The sequence below is a fragment of the Mustela putorius genome, unplaced genomic scaffold, assembly GCF_011764305.1.
Source record: "Mustela putorius furo isolate JIRA1106 unplaced genomic scaffold, ASM1176430v1.1 tig00537297_pilon_pilon_pilon, whole genome shotgun sequence".
Taxonomy (NCBI): Eukaryota; Metazoa; Chordata; class Mammalia; order Carnivora; family Mustelidae; genus Mustela; species Mustela putorius.
The window spans coordinates 983,062-1,008,289 of NW_025422435.1; the positions used below are offsets into that span (position 1 = coordinate 983,062).

Here is a 25,228-nt window from a genome sequence, read left to right on the forward strand (position 1 = left end):
TTCAGTGCAGTAAAGACAGTTTATTATAATGTTCCACTAGGTAACACATGGTTTAAAAACAAAATCCATTTCACCCCCTGCTATGTGATCTTGGGTGGGTCACAGCCACATTGAGCCTTAGTTTCCTCAACTAAATCAATGTAAATGCCACTGTCAAACTCAAAGGATGATGGCGAGGATTAAACAAGAAACCTGTGTAGAGTACCCAGTACACAGGAGGTACTCCACAGATGCTAATTCTGGGTCTTGAGTACGGGGTGTAGAGTGCTATACTGGGCTTGGGGTTTCTGAGAGGCAACCAAACTCCTTCTCAGACCACCACCCAAAGACACAATGCACTGGCCTGGGACAGAGCACAGTTGGTGGTGAGTGAAGAATGGCGAAGTTGGCAGCAAAGTGACTCCAGAGTAGGGTGCCAGGGAGAAGAGAGCCTAGCCCAGCCTTCTGCTGTATGGGCATGAAATAGCACGGTAATAAGCCAGTCTTAGATTTAGAATTCTAGTAAGCTCCTGTTTCAACTCAGGAACTTATGTATGCATTTGCTTGTGCCATCTCAGCGAAAGAAAGTGAATGGAAAAGGAAACACTTGAGAGTAACTTTACTGTTCTTATCTGGACAGAAGGGACCCCTTCCAAAATAAAATTAAGAATGGCCAGAATAACTTCACAAAAATTTTTTTCTAGATATAAGGGAGTTGAGTGTATTGAGTGTGTCTAAAAGAAAAAGGTTAAGACTGTTCAAGGAAAGTGGTATTAACCTAGTGTTCAGAATTCTAGAATGTATGTATGGAGCGGGGGAGGTAGGAACGAGTATGGGGTAAAGGCTGAATGTACAGAACAGTTAAAAACAAAACCTAGCTTTTCAAGACCTCTCTCACCTCAAGCCTAAATGCTTCATGCTCCCCAAGACCCCAGTCACAGGAATGCATGCATTCACACTCAGCATTTCACTTTACCAACATACAGGTTAGTCTCAGATTTTATTAAGTTGCTTATACAAACTTAACGTCATGAGCATGACTTCCGGGTCGGCACTTTTTATGTCAAGCGCTTTCACGAAGCAGTTTAAGGCCTCCTGTATTTGCCCACGCTCTTTCAGTTCTTTCCCACGGATTACAAGAGTCTCGTAGTCAGTCCCAGACTCTGCTGCCTCCTTCTGGGGAGAATCACGCGACTGCCCACTGGACAAAGGCTCGGGGTCACCAGGAGGGCTAGTTAACCGGCTGGACTCGTTCTCTGAAGGCAGCGTTTCACCAGGAGGCCCTTCTGTGCTCTCTGAGGCTTCGCCACTGCTCTCCTCTGCTCCTTCCTTGGAATCACCTGCTGCAGCCTCTGCTCCACTGCTGCTGTCAGGCTCTTTCTCCATATCCTCCACGTGATCTAAAACCACATTGACAAGAGACCTCCTAGAAGCCAGGGATCGTCTAGGGTGAAGGGACTTACTTACACTATCAGGGATGTTTGGTGAGAAGAACCTTCCTGAGGGACTGATGTCACTTTTGGGAGTCGAAGCATCGAACTGTTTCATAGGTAAGAACAGAAAGGGAGAGGTGGTGAGTGCATCTGTGCTTGAAGTATCTTTAAAAGTATCGTCTTCATCTTCACCATCTGAAATGATCCTTCTGGCTTTCCTTCTGCCTCTCACGTTACCCACTACTTCTTCTGGCTCGTCATTGGTCTCCAAAAGATCCACACTGAGATGTGCTTTGTCCCACTCAAGCTCTGCCTGAGAATGTGCTGCAGAACCACACAAGCTCTTTTCGTCCTCAGCGTGCTGTGAAGACTGCCTGGAAAGATTTTGTCTGCTGTCTGCAGAGTCTTCCAAAAAAAGATTGAAATCACATGCATACTGCGATGAGGAGGCTATACGTTCCTCTTCCAACTTGGTCACATTTGCTTGAGTGTCCTGCAACACACTGTGGGATGCTGACAAGTCGCCATCAGCTCTTCTGATTACAGATGTGTTAGGTTCTGTTTGACTTTCAAGGGTCATGGGACTCACGGGCCAGAGGTTGCAGTGTGGTAATGTCTCAGCAGCGTTTGGTTGCTTTGGATCTGGTCCCAGATCAGCTCCAACTGCTTTGCTCGGTAGAAAGTTAAAATCTCCCAGAGGGTTCTCTTGCAGCGTCCCCCGTGTTGGCCCCTCTTGCAATGCCTCCGTTTGTAGAACCATTCCCAACGAGTTGGTCCAGATTTCATCTACACTCCCATAACCCTCAGGTAAAGCAGCTACAGAACCAGCATCGGATGTCCTTTCGGGGGGGTGACTACCGTCTTGTGAGACGGTAACGTTCATCTTTATACTGGAGATGTCTTGATTCTCACTCTCTTCAGGCAGATCATCAATGATGACACTCGCCATTTGGGAACTGATTTCTTCTTCCTGGGTATGATAAGTGGGTAGAAGTAGTGAATGTCGAGGCTGCAGTTTATTCAGTTCAGAGCATTTCTTCTTCATTTGAGAAGAGAAGAGGGGTTCTGTCAGCCAAGTCCCCTCATTTCCAGCTCTTTGTCTTCCGGTTAAAAGCTCTGTATTTTGAGACTCTAATTCCACAAGGAACTGAGCTTTCTGAACCCTTTGTTGAATATAATGGGATTCTTCAATCACGTCGAGCTCTTCTTTAACAGACAGATCACGTGTGTACATCAAGTCATGGTCTGAGATTCCAGCTATCCCCAAAGAGTGCAGGTAGGCAATATGTTCATCCAGTATCTTATCAGATCTCCTCTGGGCAGCATGCAAAGATTGAAGCTGCAGCTGGGTTGCAGAGTGCTGAAAATCCTCAATGGTGAAGAGCTCTCTTAATTCTTGTTTCGTAAAATACCGGAAAGGGTTCTTCTTGTCGCCAGTAGTTTGCCTTATTAGTGAGTCCTTGAAAACCTGTCTTCTGTATATTTTTTCCTCTACAGTCCCACAAGTAATCAGCCTATAAACTACAACATTTTCCTTTTGGCCAATTCGGTAGACTCTGTCCACAGCTTGAGCGTCAGTTGCAGGATTCCAGCTCGGGTCAAAAATGACCACTCTGGTTGCTGCAGTCAGTGTTAAGCCAACACCACCTACCTGAGTGGTAAGCAGAAAAACAGAGTACTCTCTATTTTGCTGGAATAAGTTAATTCTTTTTTCTCGTTCCACAAGATGAGTAACTGTCCCATCGATTCGCAGTATCTTAAAGTGCCGATTCTTTAGCAGGTGTTCGATGATGTTCAGAATCTGTCTTGACTGGGAAAACACCAGAGTTTGATGCCCTTCATCTCGCAGTCGCTTCAGCAACTCTATCAGAAATACCATTTTTCCAGATTCTTCCATCAGTGCATCATCAGTTATCTGATCAATGTGGCCCACATCTGAGGAATCTTCCCCTTCGTTTTCACCTTGAACAGAGAATTGCACAGACCCTAAATTCAACAAATGACAAGCTCGTGCAGAGAGCAGCCTAGGATGATCACACAGCTTCTTTAAGACACCTAGCTCAGCCAGGGGTGAGCGTGTCTCCATTAATAGCTCCTTGATATGATCTAGAGACACAAATTTCCTGTATATTTCTTCTTGTAAAGGCACAAGACGTATCCAAATAATTAAGTCATTTTTCCTGGAAAGAGAAGGCATTTCACAAATGGCACCAACATCTGGATTCTCTGCACTAAGTCTAACCTCTGGGGTGCTTGACTTTTTCTTTTGTACCTCTTCTTTTGTCCTCCTGAGAAAATAGGGTTTTATGATTGCCATCAAGTTTTCAGATATTTTAAATCCTAAGGCTTTTTCCCCTGGGGTAGCATCCTTCTCTCGTGCTCTCGTAATAGGATTTTCATACTCCATCTTAAAAGTTTTTAATGTTCCTAGCAGGGACCCTTGACAAGCAAAATCAAACAGGGACCACAGTTCTTGTAAATTATTCTGGATTGGGGTTCCTGTGAGGAGGATGCGATTCCTGGCAGGGACAGCGCGAGCACATATCGCTGACTTAGTGGATGAGGTTTTTATTTTATGTGCTTCGTCAAGGATGACATAGTCCCACACAAACTCTTGGCCATTCAAGCTTGAAAGCTGCTGCCAGTTATTGATTAACATTTGGTAAGTAGTGATAATCACACCATTCCTTTGCTGAATCCGACTGAGGTTTCTGGTACGTTCATCCTTACTCGGACCGTGAAAGGTTTTGACTCTCATTCCTGGAGTCCACTTAACAAATTCTTTTATCCACGTGCTAATGAGATTAGTTGGCATGATGAGCAGCACGTGATTCACAAGTGTAGCATCAAACATACCAGAAAGGAAAGCAATGATTTGAACAGTCTTCCCTAATCCCATATCATCTGCTAAGATGCCTCCTTTTCTTCCATCCCTATATAGGCTATAGAGGAAAGCTACACCTTCCTTCTGGTGCTCAAATAGTTGGTTGTGCAGTTCTCGATAAAGCAGCAGGCCAGAGTTGCACACATCTGTGAATTCATCATCTTCATGTTCTGCCAACTCCTCCAAGGCTTCCTGTATTTTTTGGATTCTGCTCATCACCTTTTCGTTGGGGAAAATGTCCTTTGCCAAATTGAAAAGTTTAAAAGCTTCTTCCAGATCCCCATTCTTAGTTGCGTCTTTGGCCTCTTTCACATATCTGTTAAAAAAAAGGTAAATAAAAGATATAGATAAAGATATAGGGAGAGAGAGATTAGAGAGGAAGGAAACAGATTGAACATTCAATCTAAGAACACTTTAGGGTCCATTTTGGAATCAGAACTGCAGTTGGGCTTTTAATATCCTCAATTCAGGATGGAAAAGATTAGCACAGAAGATGCCAATGAAAGCTGACATCACTTAAGACACACACCCACCAGACACCGCCAGCAACAACTTCAGGCACTGCTTGTGAGAAATGTATGTGCAAAGGTTATTGGTTCCATGGTATTTAAGAAAAAATGCCACCCATAATAAGTATGGAGTGATATTTTCTTGTAAAATCAAGCAGCCAACCCAAATCATGGGAGCGTGGAAACGGGAAAGATACCTGGGCACTCATTTCTCAGTCCTTATTTCTCCGGACCTCTGGGATACATTTGACACTCAAGATCACTCCCTCAAAATTCCCTCCTTCCACTGGATTCTTCTAGATTCCTCCCCCATCACTGGCCATTTCTTCTGTGTCCTTGGGCTCCTATTCTTCCAATAGGCCTGGCCCTTCTCATCCTTTTACTTTCTCTTCTGGCTTTCCACCCCCACCTAATGTGCTCATGAAATCACTCTCCCCATTCCAGGGCTTGCCCACAAACGCTAGTCCAGACGTCTCCACTTAAAAACATCTCAGAGGTACCTCAAGTTCAATTAATCCCAAATTAAACTCATTATTTCCCCTCTAAAAACATGTGCCCCCACCATTTATGTGGTAGTAAATTGACACTACCATCAACTTAGATGTACAAGCTAGAAATCTGAAGATCATCCTTGACTCTTAATTCACATGAGTCATCCTTAACCTCTCCCCTCTTTTAATCACCCCCTCCCACAGCCAAACAATCCCCCAACCCTACTAACTTTATCTCCCAAGTATAACCTGTGCCTCCATCTCCACTACTACTACTGTGGTTCAAGTCACCATCACCTCTGGCCTGGGTAATGGCAACTTCCTATCACTGATCTCTGTACATCCACTCTTGGCCCCTCTAATGCATTCTCTATACAGCAGACAGTGATACTGTCTTAAAATGTAAAAGAAATCATGTCACTCCTCTGCTGAAAATTCTCCAGTGGTTTATAGTGAACTGATGCTGAAAGGATACCAAAATAATTCACTGAGGAAAGAATAGTCTTTTTGACCAATTATCATGTGCAAAAGGATGAAACTGGTTCCCTACCTCACACCATACACAAAAATTAATTCAAAATGGATCAAAGATCTAAATATAAGAGCTAAAACTACAACAACCATAGAAGAAAATATTGGCATAAATCTTTTCAACCTTGTATTTGGCAATGCTTTCTTAGATATGATGCCAAACACACAAGGAACCAGAAGAAAAATAAATTGGGCTTCACCAAATGAAAAACTTGTGTTTCAGAGGATACCATCAAGAAAGTGAAGACAACCCAAAGATTGGGAGAAATATTTTTGAATCATGTATCTGATAAAGGATTTAGACCTAAAACATATAAAGAAATCTTACAACACAATAATTAAAAGACAATTAACACAAGGGCATCTGGGTGGCTCAGCTGGTTAAACAACTGACTCTTGATTTTTGGCTCAGGTCATGATCTCAGGGTGGTGAGATGGAGCCCTGTGGCAGGCTCAGCAGGGAGTCTGAGATTCTTCTCCCTTGGCCCCTCCCCCACTCATGCACACACACTCTCTAAAATAAATAAATCTTTTTAAAAAGACAACACAATTTAAAAATGGGCAAAGGATCTGAATAGACATTTCTCCAAAGAAGATCTACAAATGGCTAATAAGCATGACATAATGCTCAACATCATTAGTCATCAGAGAAATGCAAACCAAAACCACAATGAAATACCCACTTTATGCCCATGAGGATGACTAGAATAAAAAGGCAAGAAAATACCAAGTTAGTGACAATGTGGAAAAATTGGAACTCTCATGATGCTGTTGGCGGGAATGTAAAATGGTACAACTGCTTTGGAAATCAGTTTGTCAGTTCCTCAAAAAAGTTATACATGGAGGAACACCTGGGTGGCTCAGTGGGCTAAGTGTCTGCCTTCAGCTCAGGTCATGATCCCAGGGTCCTGGGATTGAGTCCCACATTGGGCTCCTTGCTCAGCAGGGAGTTTGCTTGTCACTCTCCCCATAACTCATGCTAATGTTCTCCCTCTCTCTCTCTCTCAAATACATAAATAAATAAGTAAGAACTGAATAAGTAAATGAATGGTGGATAGTGGAAGCCAGGGTTCTCACCTGTTAGAATGGAGAAGCAAGAGGAGACAGAATGATCCATGTGGTAATGGATCAGAGTTAGAGACATCAGTATAAACCCAGGTTTTAACACAGAAACAGATGGTTACATGGAGAATATTTACAGTGGTCTATATACAGAGATTAGTATACACATGTATTTCCTTGCTGTCAGGTGAGAGGGCCTAGAAGCAAGGAAACCCCAGTAGCAACAAGTGCGCCTAGCACCCAGATCTTGTTTTGTTTTTTTTTAAGCTTTTATTTATTTATTTGACAGAGAAAGACACAGTGAGAGAGGGAACACAAGCAGGGGGAGGGGGAGAAGGAGAAGCAGGCCTCCTGCCGAGCAGAGAGCCCAGGACCCTGGGATCATAACCTCAGCTGAAGGCAGACACTTAATGATTGAACCACCCGGGGCACCCCCAGATCTTGGTTTCTAATACCATTCTCCAATAAAAGAACGTGGGCTCCTTGGAAAAAGGACCTGGGCTGATTGTAGGACTGTGGCAGGAAATATGTCAGAAGAGCCTGGGACATCTTGTAGGGTCAGAAAGTGAGGAAGTGCTCAAACAACCCCCCACAATGATGTAAGTCTGGCAGAGGCACAGGAGCCAAATGAAAGCACTGCCAGTGGTCAGAGCTGGAATAACCTGAGCAACAAAATAAAGTAGTATTGGATTAGAACCCAAAATATAAAATAAATGAATCCACACTGTTAAAAATGAGTGAACAAAAAAAGAGACAAATCTCTGCCCTTAGGGAGATGGAGCATGACTCCTATTCCTTAATGTCCTGCATACTAACATCCTCCCAAAAAGCACAGAGTGGGGGCACCTGGGGGGCTCAGCTGGTGAAGTGTCTGCCTTCGGCATGATCCGGGGTCGTGGGATTGAATCCCACATCGGGCTCTCTGCTCAGTGGGGAGCCTGCTTCTCCCTCTCCCTGCCCCTCCCCCTGCTTGTGCGCTGTCTCTAACAAATAAATAAATAAAATCTTTAAAAACAAAAAAGATAGTGTGGAAAGTTATGGTGGGGCAGAGAGAGGGGGAAGGGCACAACAAGTAACTTTAAAGAGGAGAAACCTGGCAAACAGTAACTCAGCCCAGTGATTACAGTCAACATCAACAATCATCTATCCCATTAACAGTATATGCCCCTGATAACAATTTGATGAGAAGGGCACTTTATCTCTGTAGTCTTTGCCCACAAAACCAAAAACCCCAGTCTAATCATGACAAACAATGACAAATCCCAATTGACAGAACATTCTAGAAATACCGAACCAACAGTCCTCAAAACTGTCAAGGTCATCAAAAACAAAGTCCAAGAATCTGTCACAGACAAGAAGAACCTAAGGAGACAGATGACTGAACGTAAAGTGGTGTCTTAGATAGGATGCTGGAATGGAAAAAGGACTTACATGAAACTATGGAACTCTAAAATGATGGGTTTAGTTAATAATAATGTATTGGTATTGGTTCACTGACTGTGATTACTGTACCATACTAATGTGAGATGTTAACAAGAGAGGAAACTAGGTGTGGGCTATGTGAGAACCCTCTGCACTTTATCTGGAATATTTCTGCAAATCTAAAACTACTCTAAAATTAGCTTTACTGGGGTGCCTGGGTGACTCAGTGGGTTAAAGCCTCTGCCTTCGGCTCAGGTCATGATCCCAAAGTCCTGGGATCGAGCCCCGCATTGAGCTCTCAGCTCAGCAGGGAGCCTGCTTCCCTTCCCCTCCCTCTGCCTGCTTGTGATCTCTCTTTCTCTGTCAGATAATAAAATCTTTAAAAAAAAGAAATTTAAAAAAATTTTTTAAATTACCTTTACTTGGGGCAATCTGGGTGGCTCCATCAGTTAAATGTCTGCCTTCGGCTCAGGGCATGATCCCAGGGTCCTGGGATTGAGCCCCGCATCAGGCTCCCTGCTCAGAGGGGAGCCTGCTTCTCCCTCTGCCTGGCACTCACCCTGCTTCTGCTCTCTCTCTCTCTGATAAATAAATAAATAAATAAATAAGTATTTTTTGGAAATAATAAATAAAATTACCCTTACTTAAGCCCCCCCCCCAACCAATCTATCTGTGTTATCTGCCTGAACTTGAGAGTAGGGATAGGGAGCAGGTTTAAGAGCACTCAGGGAAAGCCAAGTGAATGAAAGAGGAAGAGGAGGAAAAGAGAAAGAAAAGAGCTTGCTGGCTGCCAAGACTCTGCTATTCCTTCTGTGGCAGGTCAGCTGCTCACCTCCCCAACTCTGCTGAGCTACAGAAATAAGTTACATTCCCTATTACTCTGCTCTTGAACCTGAGGGTATAGCGGTAACCACTGGACTCCTCCATGTTGGTGCCAGCCCCTGAACTTGTTCTCTGCTCTCCCTTTCCTCCCGGCCCTTCCCACCTGCTGGGTGCCTTCACCTGGCCAACCGGTCTTCTGGCTTGTCTGTGGTTCAGAGCTTGAAGGAGAAAATATGTCATTTTTTATTACTATTAGATTGTTTCCAAATCCCTCAACTGGCAACCTATGCAGTATCCTGAACCCCTGTGTAGGCTGGGCCTCTAACCCCAGCCAGGCCTCCTCCCCAGAAAGTCAAGCACTGCCCATGAACCCCAGCTCTGGGCCTGACTCCCCAAAATCATACACCAACCTTTTAAATGGCAACTGTCTGCCTAGACTTCTTACCACCAGCCTAAGACTCCTATTGCTGGGCTCTACCCATCCTCTGGCATTCCCACATTTGTCAACCTTCTGCCTGAAACACAGAAGGTGCCTATTACCACCACTTTCTGATTGCGCCCAACCCGTCAGCCAAGCTGCTTCACAGTCCCTGTTCCACCTGAGTTTGTGGGTCTAATACAATATCTCAGCTCTTCCCCTCTACCCTGTCTGCTCCACCAATGAAGTTGGACCCAGGACAGTATTCTTACCCTATAATGGAACTGGTGGGGGGATGAAATCTGCCTATTACAGCACCACCCTGGATATCTGGTTATTTATAAGACTACAGTGTTTTCTGTAATACAGTTTGATTTAGCGACTCAGCCTCTGATCACTTCCATTTTTCAGGGCTTGAAAGAAAGAATGTCATTTTCTACTGCTAATGCAATCATGTGTCCGTCTCTAACACACAGGATGCCTAATGATCTGGAGTACTTAACACTTCATGGGAGCAAATTTTTTCTTCTCCAAAATCACTCCCCTGTTCTTCTTGGGCATGGCTGGAGAGAAGCCAGGCCTGCTTGGGAGCCAAGGGGGCAAGGGAAGAGTAACCAGTTCAGGAGAAAGAAACTCCTCTCAAGCAGAACAAGGAGAAAAACAATGCCAGAGTATGGAAGAAGGCCAGTTTTTATTTTCATATACCAACTTCCTAACTACTTAAAGGTCACTTAACACATGAGGTTCTGATATGTTAAAGAACTACTGAGATGCAAAACTGTCAACCCAACTGTCATTTCATAGCAAGGGACAATAAAACAAAAATCTTTATATTTTCATGAGTATACCTGAAATTACATCCCTAGAACATGATTCCTTTTAAGGATCATTTTAAAGGATATACAGAAAGATTATATAGAGTCAAACACCAGGTTCTGGAGAGTCCTTCGGAACATTCCCTATGATATTATTCTGGAATATGATGGGATATGAAACCAAATGCAAAGACCCAAACCCAGTAAAACTTTGCTTCACATGCAAAGCAACTGAAGTTGTTCTTTTTTTTAAGACTTTATTTATTTATTTAATAGAGAGAGAAACAGTGAGAGAGTGAACAAAAGCAGGGGGAGTGGGAGAGGGAGAAGCAGGCTAGCCACTCAGCAGGTAGCTTGATGTGGGGTTCGATCCCAGGACCCTGGGATCATGACCTGAGCCAAAGGCAGACTCTTAATGACTGAGCTACCCGGGCACCTCTGAAGTTGCTCTTTGTTTTCTAACCTATCTAACTTGGATTTTTATGGGATCTCTCCTGATTTTTAAATGGTAACCAATGCATAAGTTTTGTGTTTTTTTTTTAAGATTTTATTTATTTATTTGACAGAGATCACAAGTAGGCAGAAAGCAGGCAGAGAGAGAGGGGGAAGCAGGCTCCCCATTGAGCAGAGAGCCTGATGTGGGGCTCAATCCCAGGACCCTGGGATCATGACCTGAGCTGAAGGCAGAGGTTTAACCCACTGAGCCACCTAGGAGCCCCACTGATGCATAAGTTTTAAAAACACTGGGCACAGGGTGACTAGGTGGCTCAGTCAGTTAAGTGTCTGCCTTTGGCTCAGGTCATGATCCTGGGTCCTAGGGTCAAGTCCCACCTTGGGTTCCCTGCTCATCAGGGAGTCTGCTTCTCCCTCTGCTTCTGCCACTCACTTTCCACTTGTGCTCTCTCTCTCAAATAAATAAATAAAATATTAAAAAGAAAAAACACTGGGCAAAACAAATAAAACTTATCTCTGAACATGGCTCATGGGCTACCACTTTGTGACCTCTGGCTTATTTCAGCTAGAAGTGCCATTGGCTTTGGCTGGTTCTCTCCAAATGCTTCCTCCTAAAAAATAGTAGGCCTATGGCTCTTTGGATAGGAGCCTACACAAGATTTGGTTTGGAGCTTAACATTGTCCTTCTAGGGCACCTGGGTAGCTCAATTTGTTGAGCGTCTGCCTTTGGTTCAGGTCATGATCCCAGGGACCTGGGATCAAGTCCCTCATTGGGCTCCTTGCTTGGCAGGGAGTCTGCTTCTCCCTCTGCCCTTCCCCCTGCTCGTGCTTTCTCTCTCTCCCGCAAAATACAAATAAATAAAATCTTAAAACAAGCAAATAAAAACAAGACTGTCCATCTACATATTCTGTTTCACCTATAAGACCAATCACTTAAAGAGAGTTTTCTATAAAGTAAAACCTTTTATATAGAAGTTTTTACTATAGAAAAAGGTTTTCTATAGTATTCATTATCTGTGTCACTAGCTTTGGATTCCACAGATGAGAACTATCTGGACCAAACCACATGGTCCCAAAGAGATCCAAGATTCTCTGTGCTCTTTCAGGTCCTTTATATCCTGCCATACAGAGACTGCAAACAGGCAGGGAAAGCAAGACTGATTTCCAAGTGCGTAAAGGCAAGCAGGGATCTAGTCCCGCTCTTCTGTTACTCAGACCTGAAAATTTTGGTTGAACGGGGCAAATATGCTTCTGCCAGAATATACAGGAAGACAGCATCCTCTTACATGTTAACATGCCCTCAGAAAGCAGCTGAACTTGCTGGCTAATTACTCTGGAAAAAAACAGCTAATTAATAATTATGTCAAAACCAAAATTATCTTATTTTTCTGGCCCAGCAGATGTGCTTTGGCACCCAGATGGATCATACTAGCCAATGGTCCTCAGCTGGAAATGACTTCATCATTTGGAAGAGCATTTGGAGGCTTACATCCTGACCGGCCCTTTCAGATAATCTAACTAAAAATGAAAAATTCTCCAGGAACAATAGTATGTTCTTTTCAAGGAAGGACAGACCTTCAGTACTTCTAGTCCCCAGACTACCAGCCCAAGGTTATCTGGTTAACCACTGCATTGTAGTGCAAAACTCTGGGGCTTCAAGCAAGCACTTATTCCAGAATTTGAACAAACCTGGGCTTGTTTGGAAAGAAGTCCTCAGCCCTCAAGTCTGTCTTCAATTCACCTTCAGGCCACCTCAGTGGGAAAGCAGACAAGACCTTCCATTAAGATGAAAACAAAAATCTAAAAACCATTACCTAGGTGATGGTTGCAATAATAATTCATTATATTGAATTTTTGTTTTATACATTTTCCTATATATATCTGGTATTTCAGAACGAGAGTTGTAGAATGTTACTTGCCAAAATACAACTGAATTTGAATATTGATCTCATATCTTGCAAATTTGCTGAACTCGCTTATTAGCTCTTGTTTTTCTTTTGTGGATCCATTAGGGCTTTCTACATAAAAGATCATGTCATCTGCGAATATAGTTTTATTTCTTTCTTTCCAATCTGGATGCCTTTTATTCCTTTTTCTGGCCTGTTTGCCCTGGATACAACATCTATTATAATGTTGAATTATAATGTTCAATAGAAGTGGTGAGAGCAGACATCCTGTCTTGCTCCTGACATAAGGATGGAAAGCTTTCGGTCTTTTACCTTTGCTAGCTTCGAGTTTCTGGAGACACCTTTGATTAGACTGAGGAAATTATTTTTGTATTCCTAGTTTGTTGAGTTTTTATTAAAGGGTGTTATATTTTCTTTTTTTTTAAGATTTTATTTATTGATTTGAGAGACATGGAGGGTGGGGGGTGGGGGGAGAGTGAGTTCGTATATGAGCAGAGGGAGATAGAGAAGGAGACTTCCTGCTGAGCAGAGAGCCCCACGTGGGGCTTGATCCCGGAGTCCCGGAATCATGACCTGAGCCGAAGACAGACATTTAACCATTGGAGCCACCCAGGGTACCCCCCAAATACAGCACCCCGCCAGGTGCTATATTTTCTCAAATGCTTTTTCAGCACCCATTGAGAAGAACATATGGCTTTGTCCCTTAGTTCTGGACAAGTTTGCTCCACCTACTATGAAGCGAAGAGTCAGGTAAACAGTTGGATACAGTTCAGAAGAGGTCAGGACTACAGAAAAAAATGTGAAAATTCTCAGCATAAAGATGGGATTTAAAGCCACGAACTTGTATAAGATCACCAATGGAAGGAATATAATTACAAAACAAAGGAATATAATTACAAAACAACAAAACGTGGTACTCCAAACAACACTGCAGCAATAAAAACATTTACAGAAGAATTACGACTCATGAATACAAAAGCAATGATTAAGTTAGAAAATCATCACGTTGGGGTGCCTGGGTGGCTCAGCTGGTTAAATGACTGCCTTCAGCTCAGGTCATGATCCCCAAGTCCTGGGATCGAGTCCCACATAGGGCTCCCAGCTCCACGGGGAGTCTGCTTCTCCCTCTGACCTTCCCCCTTCTCATGCTCTCTCTCTCTCAAATAAATAAAGGAAGAAAATCACCACTTTGTAATTTCTAATGAAATAACTCATTTGGGCAATGATTATCAATGGATGAAAAGTTAATGGGGAATGGAGTGACCACAGGATGCCAAAGTATCCCCAACATAGCATTTATTCATCATAAGAGGGGAATGCAGCTTTGCAAAGGACCAATCAGCCTGTGACCACCTGAAACCACCGACCTATCTTAATATTACTAAAAGTAGGAATCTCCGACATTATATGCTTCCCGATACGATGCAATAAGAAGTACACAGCCTCACCTTTGAAATATTCATGCCAAAAATATTGACCCTTTTTCCCCCTCCAGAACTGCTTTTAAAAGTTTGTCGTAAGGTAGAATTGATGATGCAACATTCTATTAGTTTCAGGTGCAAAACCTAATGACTCAGTATTTGGATATATTGTGAAATCATCACCACAATAAGTCTCGTTAATGTCCATCACATAGATAATTATAGAATTTGTCTTCTTGTGAGAACTTTTAAGATTTAGCAACTTTCAACTATGCAATACAGTTATTAACTAGTTATATGATTAACTATATAACCATGTGATATATTACATATCCATTACTTATTAATTTTATAACTGGGTATCTGTACATTTCACTCCCTTCCCCCATTTTGCCCACCCTCCGGACCTCCATCTCTGGCAATCACCAATCTGTTCTATCTATGAGCTTGTGTGTGTTTTTTTTTTTTTAAGATTCCACATACAAGTGAGATCATATGGTATTTGTCTTTCTGTCTTACTTTACTTAGCATAATGGCCTCAAGGTCCATCCGTGTAGTCACAAATGGCAAAATTTTATTCTTGTTTTAGTGCTGAATAATATTTGTGTGTGTGTGTGTGTGTGTGCATGTGTGTGCGCACGTGTGTAGAGCACATTCCTTTATCCATTCCATCCAGCCTTTAAATTTAAATTACAGGAGACAGGGGCGCCTGGGTGGCTCAGTGGGTTAACCCTCTGCCTTCGGCTCAGGTCATAATCTCAGGGTCCTGGGATCGAGCCCCACGGCGGGCTCTCTGCTCGGCAGGGAGCCTGCTTCACCCCCCTCTCTTTGCCTGCCTGCCTACTTGTGATTTGTCTGTCAAATAAATAAAATATTTAATAAATAAATAAATAATAAATTACAGGAGGCAGAAGAACAAGCTGATGACATTACAAGGTATTCATAAGACTAATCCAAATCATTAGCATAGAAATAAAAAATAGAAATAGAAATTTAAAAAGTCAGTGGGATGCCTGGGTGGTTCTGTCAGCTAAGCATCTGCCTTCGGCTCAGGTCATGATCCCAGGGTCCTGGGATGGAGCCTCACATCAGGCTCCCTGCTCAGTGGGAAGCCTGTTTCTCCCTCTGCCTGCCGCAACCCCTACTTGTGCTCCCGCTCACCTGCTTGCTCCCTCTGTCTCACAAATAAATAAATTAAACTAAAAAAAAGAGAATTTGAAGGATGGAGTGCTGTGATGTCTGAGAATTTATTTTTTTAAAGATTTTATTTATTTATTTGATAGCGAGAGAGCACAAGCACCCAGGCACCCCAAGAATTTACTTTAAAGTACATTAGACCAAAAAAAGTGATGCTGTGAGGAGGAATCAGCAGAATCTGAGAAGCAGCAACCTGTAAGGTCAGAAGAAAATCATAAGAATCAGGGGTCCTAGAAGCCAAAGGAATCAAGCATTTCATGGAGAAGTGAGCAACACTGTCAAATACTGCTAGTAAATCAAGGAAGATGAGGATAACGCAGTGACCATTCGATTTATGAACTCATTAGTGACCTTGACAAAATCAGTTTGAGTAGAGAGAAGAAAGTGGGTGACAGAGAATTGAGAAAGCAGCGGATGGGTGACGGCAAGAGAGTATGGCCAACAGAGTACAAACAAATGGGTGACAGAGAGAGTGACAAAGGCAGTGAGTGAGAGCAACATAAGACAGAGGGCAGGTGACAGAGATAAACAGAAGGCGCATGACTCCACCGGTCATATTTTATTGCCTCTCAGTTCCAAATTCACCCCTCAATACCTGTTCTGGGATAACGGACAGAACTCCTTTAAGCAGCTCCCCTGTACAGTGAACCCGATGTTCATCTTTCTCAGTAGAGGGCGCCTGAGGGACGCTGCAGGAGGAAGGGGCTGTCCTCCAGACACCAGCTGCAGCAGCACAGTGGGCCACGGGGTAGACCGCGACTGCAGGCCCAGAATACACGGTCCCTCCATGACCCTGACACCTCCACCTGGCCTAGCGATAACCTTCTTGCAGCCCTCTCACATGGACACCAGCTCCCCCAGGAGCCTGCCTGTGCCTTGCACCCCCACCTCTCCTGGCCATACACACCAAGACTTGCTGATGGCCCACTCACCACCTGCATTCCAGAAGGTTGCTTCCTACAGGGCCGGGGAACGCAGACTAACTCTGGCCTGGGCCAGCCAGAGCACTGTTCTATAGTACAGTGGGCTGAACGACACCTTCTCCCATGAGGTCTGAACCTCAGCCTTGGGGTGGGGGAGCCCCTTCCAAGTTTGTCCTGCCTTGGGCATGCTCCCTTAGCCCAAGGACACCATAGAGAGTTTCCTTATTTCTTACAGTCACTCATTTATTCGTTTAAGATTCTATATATTGAAATGCCTGTTTTAATATGCTGTCTGGTTTCTACCTCCTGACTGGACCCAGAACTGAAAGCAAAAGAGGGCATGTGAGAATGAAAGGAGTGGGTGACAGAAAGAAAGTAGATGACAGGGATAAGGGGGGGGGTAACAGAATGGGTAAGAGAGAGGTAGAGAGTGGATAATAGAGATACTGGGTGACAGAGGAAGGGGGAAGGCACAACAGTGGGGAGGATGACAGAAACAGAAAGAGGGTGGCATGGCAGAGAGAGTAAGTGGATGAGACAAAAGGGACAACAGTATGGGCAGGTAGATAATAGTGTCGATAGAAGGTGAAAGGAGAGAGAAGGGGGCAACAGAAAGATGTGGTGGGTGACAGAGAGACAATGGGAAAGAGGGAGCCAGAAAATACGAGTGTCAGAGAGGGAGACTGAGTGACAAAGGTGGGTGATACAGAAGGAAAGGTAGTGGGTAACAGAAAGAGACAGTACAGAACTGGGGAGAGGGGGACACAGGGCAAGACAGGAGGTGGCAGGGGGCATCACCAAGGGAGAGGATGACTTACACTGAGAGTATGTGACAGAGTCACTGTGTATGGCAGAAGATGAAGGTGTGTCAAAGAGGACACATGTATGCAGAGAGTGTGTGAGAGCAAGTTTCAAAGTTTTCTTTCATCTCTTAGGCAGGAGGGGCAGAGAGCTGAGGACAGAGGGACAGCAAAGGAAAAGATGAGAGAGGGAGGAGGACAGGCAGAGAGACTGTGAGAGCAGTGTGCCAAGGACAATGAGGGGTAAAGAAGGTAGAGAACGCGATGCTTTGTGCAAGGGGCTCTCAGCATCAGGCAGATTTGGAAGAGGACAGGAGAGACTGAGAAAAAATAGGAGAAATAAAAGAGAGATTGTGAGGTGATGGGTCATGAAAGATAGAGAGGCTATGAGGGCAAAGTGGGACTGTGAGAGCAGAAGATGATGACTGTGGGGCACCCAGTGGCTCAGTCAGGAAAGAGCACATGAGAGCAAGTAAGAGACAGGTGCCCATGTGGGAGGTGGTGTCAGAAAATTAGTGCACTGACTTGCTGGGGGTTGAGGGAAAGGAAGGAAGGGAGCTGAAGGGCTTGATCCTTATTATTTCCCCCTTTTCCAAATTGAGTCTCAGAACAGTTAATTGATTCATTTGAGGTTTCCCAGCTAGCAAGTGGCAGAGCCATCATTTGAACCCCAAATGGCCTAGCTCTAAAGCTAGTACTCTACCACACCACACTGCCTCACTGTTTTCCCCAAATCTTCTTTAAAGAATTCTTGTAACACAGTCCAAAGATATGATTTGACTCCTCTGTAAGGAAACCTTTTAGCTTTTAACAGTCTTAAAGCATACATTTATTGAAAGGGAGACAGAACTGTTTCACTGTCCCAATGTGTTTCTTTGTACCACATTAAAATTGAAAACTTCTGTGCATCAAAGGACACTACCAACAGAGTGAAAAGGCAACCTAAAAATGGGAGAAAATATCTGTAATCCATTTATCTGATAAGGAGTTAGTATCCAGAATATATCAAGAAAAAACAACCCACCTGACTAAAAAATGGGCAAAGGACTTGAATGGACATTTCTGCAAAGTCATACAAATGGCCAATAAGTGTATGAAAAGATGCTCAACATCACTAATCCTTAGAGAAATGCAAAAAAAAAAAAATCCCAATGAGCTACCACTTCATTATCATTAGAATGGCTAGTAACAACCACAACAAAACCAGAATAGAACAAGTGTAGATATTGGAACACTTGTACACTGTTGGAGGGAATGTAAAAAGGTGCAGCCACAATAAAAGACCCTAAAAAAGTTAAAAATAAAATTACCACTGATCCAGCAATCTCACTTCTGGCTAGATATCCAAAAGAAGTGGAAGCAGGATCTCTAAGAGATATTTGCACCCCATGTTCAAAGCAGCTGTTCATAACAGTCAAGAGATGAAAGCAACACAAGTGTCCAGCACGGATAAATGGATAAAGAAAATGTGACTTGTGCATACAAGGGAATATTATTCAGTCCTGAAAAGGAAGGAAATTCTGTCACAGACACAGTATGGATGAACCTTGGTGAAATTATGCTATGTGAAATAAACCAGTCCCCTAAAGACAAATATCGTATGATTCCACTTGTAGGCGGTCCCTAGAGTCAAATTCAAGAGGACAGAAAGTAGAACGATGTTTACCAAGCCCCAAGGAGCAGGGAGTTAGAAGTTAACAGGCAGTTTTAGTTTTGCCAGATGAAGAGTTCTGGAGATGGATGGGTGATGATTTAACAACAGTACTAATGTATCTAATACCACTGAACTGTATGCTTAAAAACGGTGACGACGGTAAATTTGACGCTGTGTCTGCTTTATCGCAACTTTAAAAAAAAGGTTTAAACCTCATTCGCACATCACCCCACCCCCACCCTTAGCCATATGGTGAACGTTCACTCATTCTTCAACACCAACGTCTCCTCCTCTTGTGGAGCCGTAGTTGGCCACTTCCTCCTTTACCCTTACTATGCCTTGCCTATTATACCTCTTGCAGCACTTATCAAACATTATAGCGATTGTTGGTTTACTTATCCCTTTCCACTACCAAATGATAAGCAATATGGGGGGCAGGGTCAATGTTGTACTGATCTCTGTAACCCCCAGGCCTGGTGTTTTGTACTGTAAAGAGTCGAGAAAGGCTTGATGGGTGGAACTTCTGGCTTTTAAGAGTGTTATTTGGCAAAACAAAAAAAAAGGGGGGGGCATCGGGAGGCTACCCAGGCTTTCTATTTAGAAATCTGAACAAATTCCCACGCCCTACTCGGGGAACGCGAGGGCGCGTCTCACCAGGCTCCAGGCCGCTGGGACGGTCCGAGGGCTTCCCACCCCAACTCCCGGCCGGGGCCTGCGAGCTAGACCCGCCCAGCGGCGCAGACATACCTCTGGTAAAGGGCGGCCTGCTCTGGAGTTAAGGCCGCAGCTTCCACAAACCGTCCAGACGCCTCCATGACCCCCGGGTTGAGTTCCAGGTAAATCAGCAGGCAATTGAATTTCGCTCGCTCCCGCCCTACGCATGCGCTGTGCGCCTGGAGGGGGAAGGCGGAACCAACTGTCGGCCTCCGAGCGAGCCAATCCGCAGCGCTGCGCTCCGCGCCAAAGCCTGAGCCCGCCCACGAAGGTCGCACGCCTGCGCCTATGCTTCCTGGAGCTCAGAGGTGGTCGCGGCCCCAGCGGAGAGGTTTGGAGTTGTGTCCTCTCGTCTCTCGCGTTTTTAGTCCAATACAAACCGTGCTTCTGCACATTTGTGCGTGTGCTGTCCTCGTGAGGGAAAATGCCTGATATGATCGCAGTCATTTTAGTGGCCCCCAGAGACCTTCTCCATAGCCTGCTCCCCCAAATATCCTTCATTCCATGCTCTCCATTGCCTGGCGGGGCGCACGCTTTGAATCAAACACCCTGGGAGCCATGGTCTCCGTGACTTAAACTCACACTGAAGGTCTTCAAGAGCCAAGCCAAAGTTCTTATTTAAGAAATTAGTAGTGCAAGGGGCGCCTGGATGGCTGAGTGAGTTAAAGCCTCTGTCGTTGGCTCAGGTCATGATCCCAGAGTCCTGGGATCGAGCATCCAGCTTTCTGCTTGGCGGGGAGCCTGCTTCCTCCTCTCTCTGCCTGCCTCTCTGCCTACTTCTGCCTACTTCTGCCTACTTGTGATTTCTCTCTCTCTCTCTCTGTCAAATAAATAAATAAGTAAATCTTTAAAAAAAAAGAAAGAAATTAGTAGTGCTGTAACTTACACATGGTTACCATTTCTTTAGAAGCTCCAACTAGGATGCAGTCATTTTGAAACACGGAGCTCAGAGCTTGGGGCAGGAAACCCTATAACTGAGTTTAAGTGGCGCCCTTCGGGGATCCTAAATAGCAGGTTGTGGGCCCACAAATATTGCCCTTCTTATACTGATAAAAACATGGACATTGTGATTCCTCAAACATTAACATTCAGTGTTTGAAAACTCACCTATTGACCCAGTCATGCCCACCCCAAATCCAGAAGATTTTAAGCTTTTTTAAATTTTATATATCATTGGGAGTTTAAAAAGAGATCTTCTAAAAAGAGAATACGGGCTATTTTCCTGTTTCACGTTACCTTAAGGCATATTTTCATATGGTGTTAAGCCTTCTGTTAAGAGGAGTTTCGGTTAAAAAAAGGAAAGAAAGAAAAGAACAAAGAAAAAAGTGGGGTTTTAGTATACTGTTCTCCCCATTTTCAGACAAGAAAACTGACTTTGCCTAAGTTTTCAGAGCTGGGAAACGGCAGAGCCACAATTCAGTACCAGGTCTATATGGACAAAAATCAGTGCTCACTCACCGTGTCCACTGCCTATTGCTGGAAAGAAATGGACAGAGTAGGAAATGAGGTTGATTAGGCAGTTGGAAGTGGGTTTGTGAGAGAGCTTGTTTACCCTGTTGAGGGGTTTGAATCACTTCTTTTCCTGGAGGCAAGTTTGGATAGGGGTGGGTCGAGCGTGTAGGTGCACTGGGTACCAAAAGTATGAGTGTGATGATAAGAAGGGCTGGTGGGGAGAATTCCATAGAAAGGAAAAAAAATAGAGAGAGATGGGAGCATGAAAATCTTCATCACCAGTCCAGGGAAGTCTATCTCCAGTTGTCCTTTGGCTCAGTGTCCACCATCATCGCTTATATATCCTTGGAACAGATGAGAACTCAAAATGAAGCAGAGCGAAACCCTGATTACTGTCTTAGGCAGCTGCCCTTCTGTGGGCTGTGGAGAAAAGCTAGAAGGAACTCCCTTAGGAGCCAGGCTAGCCCCTCCCTGCTTCTCATCTGTCAGTCATCTCCAAAGGCTCTGAATATTAGGAAGAAAGGACCAACCTTCCAGCTTGCCTGCCCTTAGGCTACTGGATTTTCTCCATGCCATTTTCACACAGCCAGAGGACTTCCCCTTCTTTAAACCCACTAAGTCCTCCAGCCTTCTTTCCCTCTCCCTCAGTCCTACAGTCACTTCCTTTGGACCCTTCTCACTGCCTTCCAGAGTCCCAGCTCTCACCAGGGGGTGCCAATGACCCAGCAAACTCACCACCCTGGACTCCTAGTCCTCCTTTGTAAAAGGTCACATACATTCACAGACCGGAAAAAAGCAAGACGGTGGGGGGGGATTTAGAGTGGATAAATGGAGAAAATGAAGGAGAATCAAAATAATAGTTACTACTATAACAGGCCCTGTTCAAAGCACTAAACTTACATTAATTCTCTTGGCTGTTCCTCATTTCACATCAACCCCAGAGTGACGGTTCCCATTCCCCCAGCAACTCTTAAGGGGATGGAGTTTAAAAAGCCTTCCCTAATTATTGTTATTTGTTTAAGTGTGATAATGGTATTATATTTTTGAAGCCCTTACCTTCTAGAGAAACATAATGGAGTATTTTCAGATAAAATTATATGACATCTGGAGTTTATATTAAAATACTCCAGGTGGGAGAAAAATGAGAGGAGGAAAGATGAGCAATGAGTGGCAAAATGTTGATAATCGTTGAAGCTTGTTACAGAAGTTCATTATCCTCTTCTCCCTACTCTGCCTGTTTGAAATTTTCCATAGTAAAAATATTTTTAAAACTTTGCTATCTAATCTGCAAATAACACTGAGTCACCTGTACTCAAAGACCGGAAATAAGATAATGAGGGAGAGTTCAGAATGGGTAAATGGAGGGAGGGATGGGGCAGAATCAGAACAATAGCTATTACTAATATAACACTTCAGTGCCAAGCCTTGTTTCTACACAGTTTACATATATTACGTCTTTCCAGCCTCACAACAACCTTGTTCGGTAGTGTATGCTATTATTACCCACCCTTTATACATAAGGAAACTGAGGCACAGTAAGATAGAGTAACATATACAAGTGTACACTGCTTGTGGGTGGTAAAGCTGGGTTCCAAACCCAGCACTCTGGTTTTTGGCTTTTTGATTCTTTTTTTTTTTTTTTTAAGATTTTATTTATTTATTTATTTATTTATTTATTTATTTAAGAAAGAGAATGCTCAAGCGTGCAGGGGAAGGGCAGAAGGAGAGTGGCAGTGGAAGAGGGACAAGCAGACTACCTCCTGAGTGGGGAGCCTGACGTGGGGCTCAACGTGAGTCAAAACCAAGAGTCAGACACCCAACAGACTGAGCCACCCAGGGGTTCCTTGACACTTTGCTGTTAAACATGATGCAAGTTAGATGTAGAAAGCAGCTGATGGGTGAAGATAAGGGCTCATTCACTCACGTACTTATTCATCCATTTAATAGATATGTATTGAGCCTTCACAAGATGGCCAGGCAAGCATCTGGGTGCCAGGGATACAGTAGTGAGCAAAACAGACTGGTTCTTGCTGTGAAAGAGTTTGGAGTTTGATGGGATTGGGGGGGTGCTTGAAATAATGATCATGCAAGCATGTGGAAAATTACAAACCATGATGAGGGCACAGAAGGAGAGCTCCAGGGAGTTCTGAGAGCATATGATGAAGTACCTGGCCCAGTCTGAAGGGGCTGAGAAGGTCTTTCTTTCTTTCTTTCTTTCTTTCTTTTTTTTTTTTTTTTTAGATTTTTATTTATTTATTTATTTATTTGTCAGAGAGAGAGAGAGAGAGAGAGAGAACGCGAGCAGATAGAGAGGCAGGCAGAGAGAGAGAGAGAAGCAGGCCCCCTGCCGAGCAAGGAGCCTGATGTGGACCTCGATCCCAGGACACTGGGATCATGACCTGAGCCGAAGGCAGCTGCTTAACCAACTGAGCCACCCAGGCATCCCGAGAAGGTCTTTCTGAGGAAGTAACATTTGAGCTGAGAGCTGAAAGATAAGGAGGAATTAATGGGACAAAAGAAGGGAAGGGAAAAGCATTTCAGGCAGGACGAAGAGTACAACCAAAGGCCCTGGAGCAGGAGAGAGCTGGATACACATGAAGAACTGGAAAGGCTAAGGCGGTGGGAGCAAAGCCTAGAAAGCTAGAGTTGGAAGGGCTTTTTGAAGTCCAGTGCAATGTCACAGGTGAGAGAAGTGCCCCTGGGAAAGAATGATCCAAAGTCACACCCTGAATCAGTGGCAGAAACAGGACTCAACCTAGGTTCCTTGACCCCCAGCCCAGTGCTCTTTTCCAGCACAGATCATGGCTTTCCTGCATATAAGGAGAAGGGAGGTAAACTGGGTGTCAGCACAACATTGCTCACTGGGACAGAGAGTGGCAGAGAGTATTTTTGGAGATAGGTATAAATAAGTAAATGAAGTCTTCATGAGCAAGGAGACCAAGGGTGAGTGAGTTTGGAGCCAAAGAAGAGGGAAGTAATTTAGAAACAGGAAGAATTTAATGTGTGACTCCCAGATCCCTAATTAGGCTTTTCTCCCGCTATTTCTAGCAAGGGTTCTAAAGTGGATGGGATTTGTGGGGGGAGGGTTGGAGAAGAGTACTGAGGCTGAGGTCCTTGGCCCCTCATTTGAGGGGAGGGGAGGATGCTCGGGCTCAGCGGCCCAGCTGCGAGTCATCTCCAGCTCTGCCAGCAGGGGGAGCCAGAAACCGAGCTTCCTAAGAATGGCGGCTGGCTTGGCTGGCGGCTGGCCTGACCCCCGGCCTGGAGAAATCTTCATGGAAGCTAGTCAAGTCAGTCCAACATGCTGTGGAAATGACAGGAACTGAGGGGAAAGAGGGAGCCAAGAGTTGGGATTATCCACAGGGTCTTTGCACTAAATTGCAGTCTTTGGTAAGTGCCTTCTGAACCTGCCTCCTGGGGTTTCAGCAGAAGCAGGCAGGCACCTAAGGGTAGAGAATCATTTGACAGGAGAAAGCTGCTGCATGAAACATGGCCTTCTAACACTCCTTTTGGACTACCTCATCCATTCCCCAAACCTCACAGTTCTGTCTCTAACCTCATCCTTTTTCCTGAGTCTCAGACCTAAAAGGCCAACTGGCTGCAGGGACCTATCTTCTCGGAAGCTTAAACTCGACATGGCACTGAACTCATCTCCCATCCTCCCCGAGTCTTGTTCCCTCAGTATCTCTCATTTCCATGAACAGCACTGCCACCACCACCCCCAAATCATTCAAGTCAGAAACTGGGAGGCATCTTTCCAGATCCTGTTGGCTCTACCTCCAAAATATAACCAAAACCCAAACACTTCCCTTCATCTCCTCTGTCACCGTTCTGGTCTATGGCATGGTCATCTCTCACCTGGCTCACTGCAATAGCTTCTTGATTTTCTCCTTGCTTTTCTTTGTGCCCGCTCCCCACTGTTTCTGCACCCAGAAACTAGAGTGATCTTCCAAAGACACCGATCTGATCATGTCATGGCACTGTCTAAAACCTTTGAAGCCTCCTGCTTGCCCTCCAAATCAAGTCCTGCCTCCTCACCGTGGCTTTCAAGGTCTTCCAAATCTGGCTCCTGACTGCTTCTCCAGCCTTATGACTCAATTTTCCACAGCCACTAAGCGTGTGTGCACGCGCACACACACACACACAGACACACACACACACACACACCACTCGTCTCAAACTGAAGCACTTCCACTTAAATCTTGCTTTGCGTGCTGTTTCCTCTGCCCGGACTTTCTTCCCTTCCTTTTTGTCTCACTATCTCCTCTTCACTGCTTGCCTCTCAGCTCAAGTTTTCCAGGGCCCTTCCATAATCCTTCCCAACAGTCATCCTCTGGGACA

General features: G+C 44.4%; 1 protein-coding gene across 2 annotated transcripts; it reads right to left on the minus strand.

The window, feature by feature from the left end:
• Positions 1-24,914, minus strand: ERCC6L (ERCC excision repair 6 like, spindle assembly checkpoint helicase). 2 transcript variants are annotated; one of them, XM_045073997.1, is made up of 3 exons: positions 24,746-24,914; positions 19,469-19,614; positions 1-4,612 (listed from the first exon to the last, which is right to left on the minus strand). In XM_045073997.1, exons 2-3 carry the CDS (start codon positions 19,534-19,536, stop codon positions 973-975), a joined length of 3,708 nt encoding a protein of 1,235 aa, XP_044929932.1. In that variant the 5' UTR covers positions 19,537-19,614; positions 24,746-24,914; the 3' UTR covers positions 1-972. The 2 variants fall into 2 exon arrangements, with proteins under 2 accessions (XP_044929932.1, XP_004777310.3); XM_004777253.3 differs by lacking the exon at positions 24,746-24,914 and having other exon boundaries at positions 19,469-19,617.
• Positions 24,915-25,228: the final 314 nt, after the last annotated feature.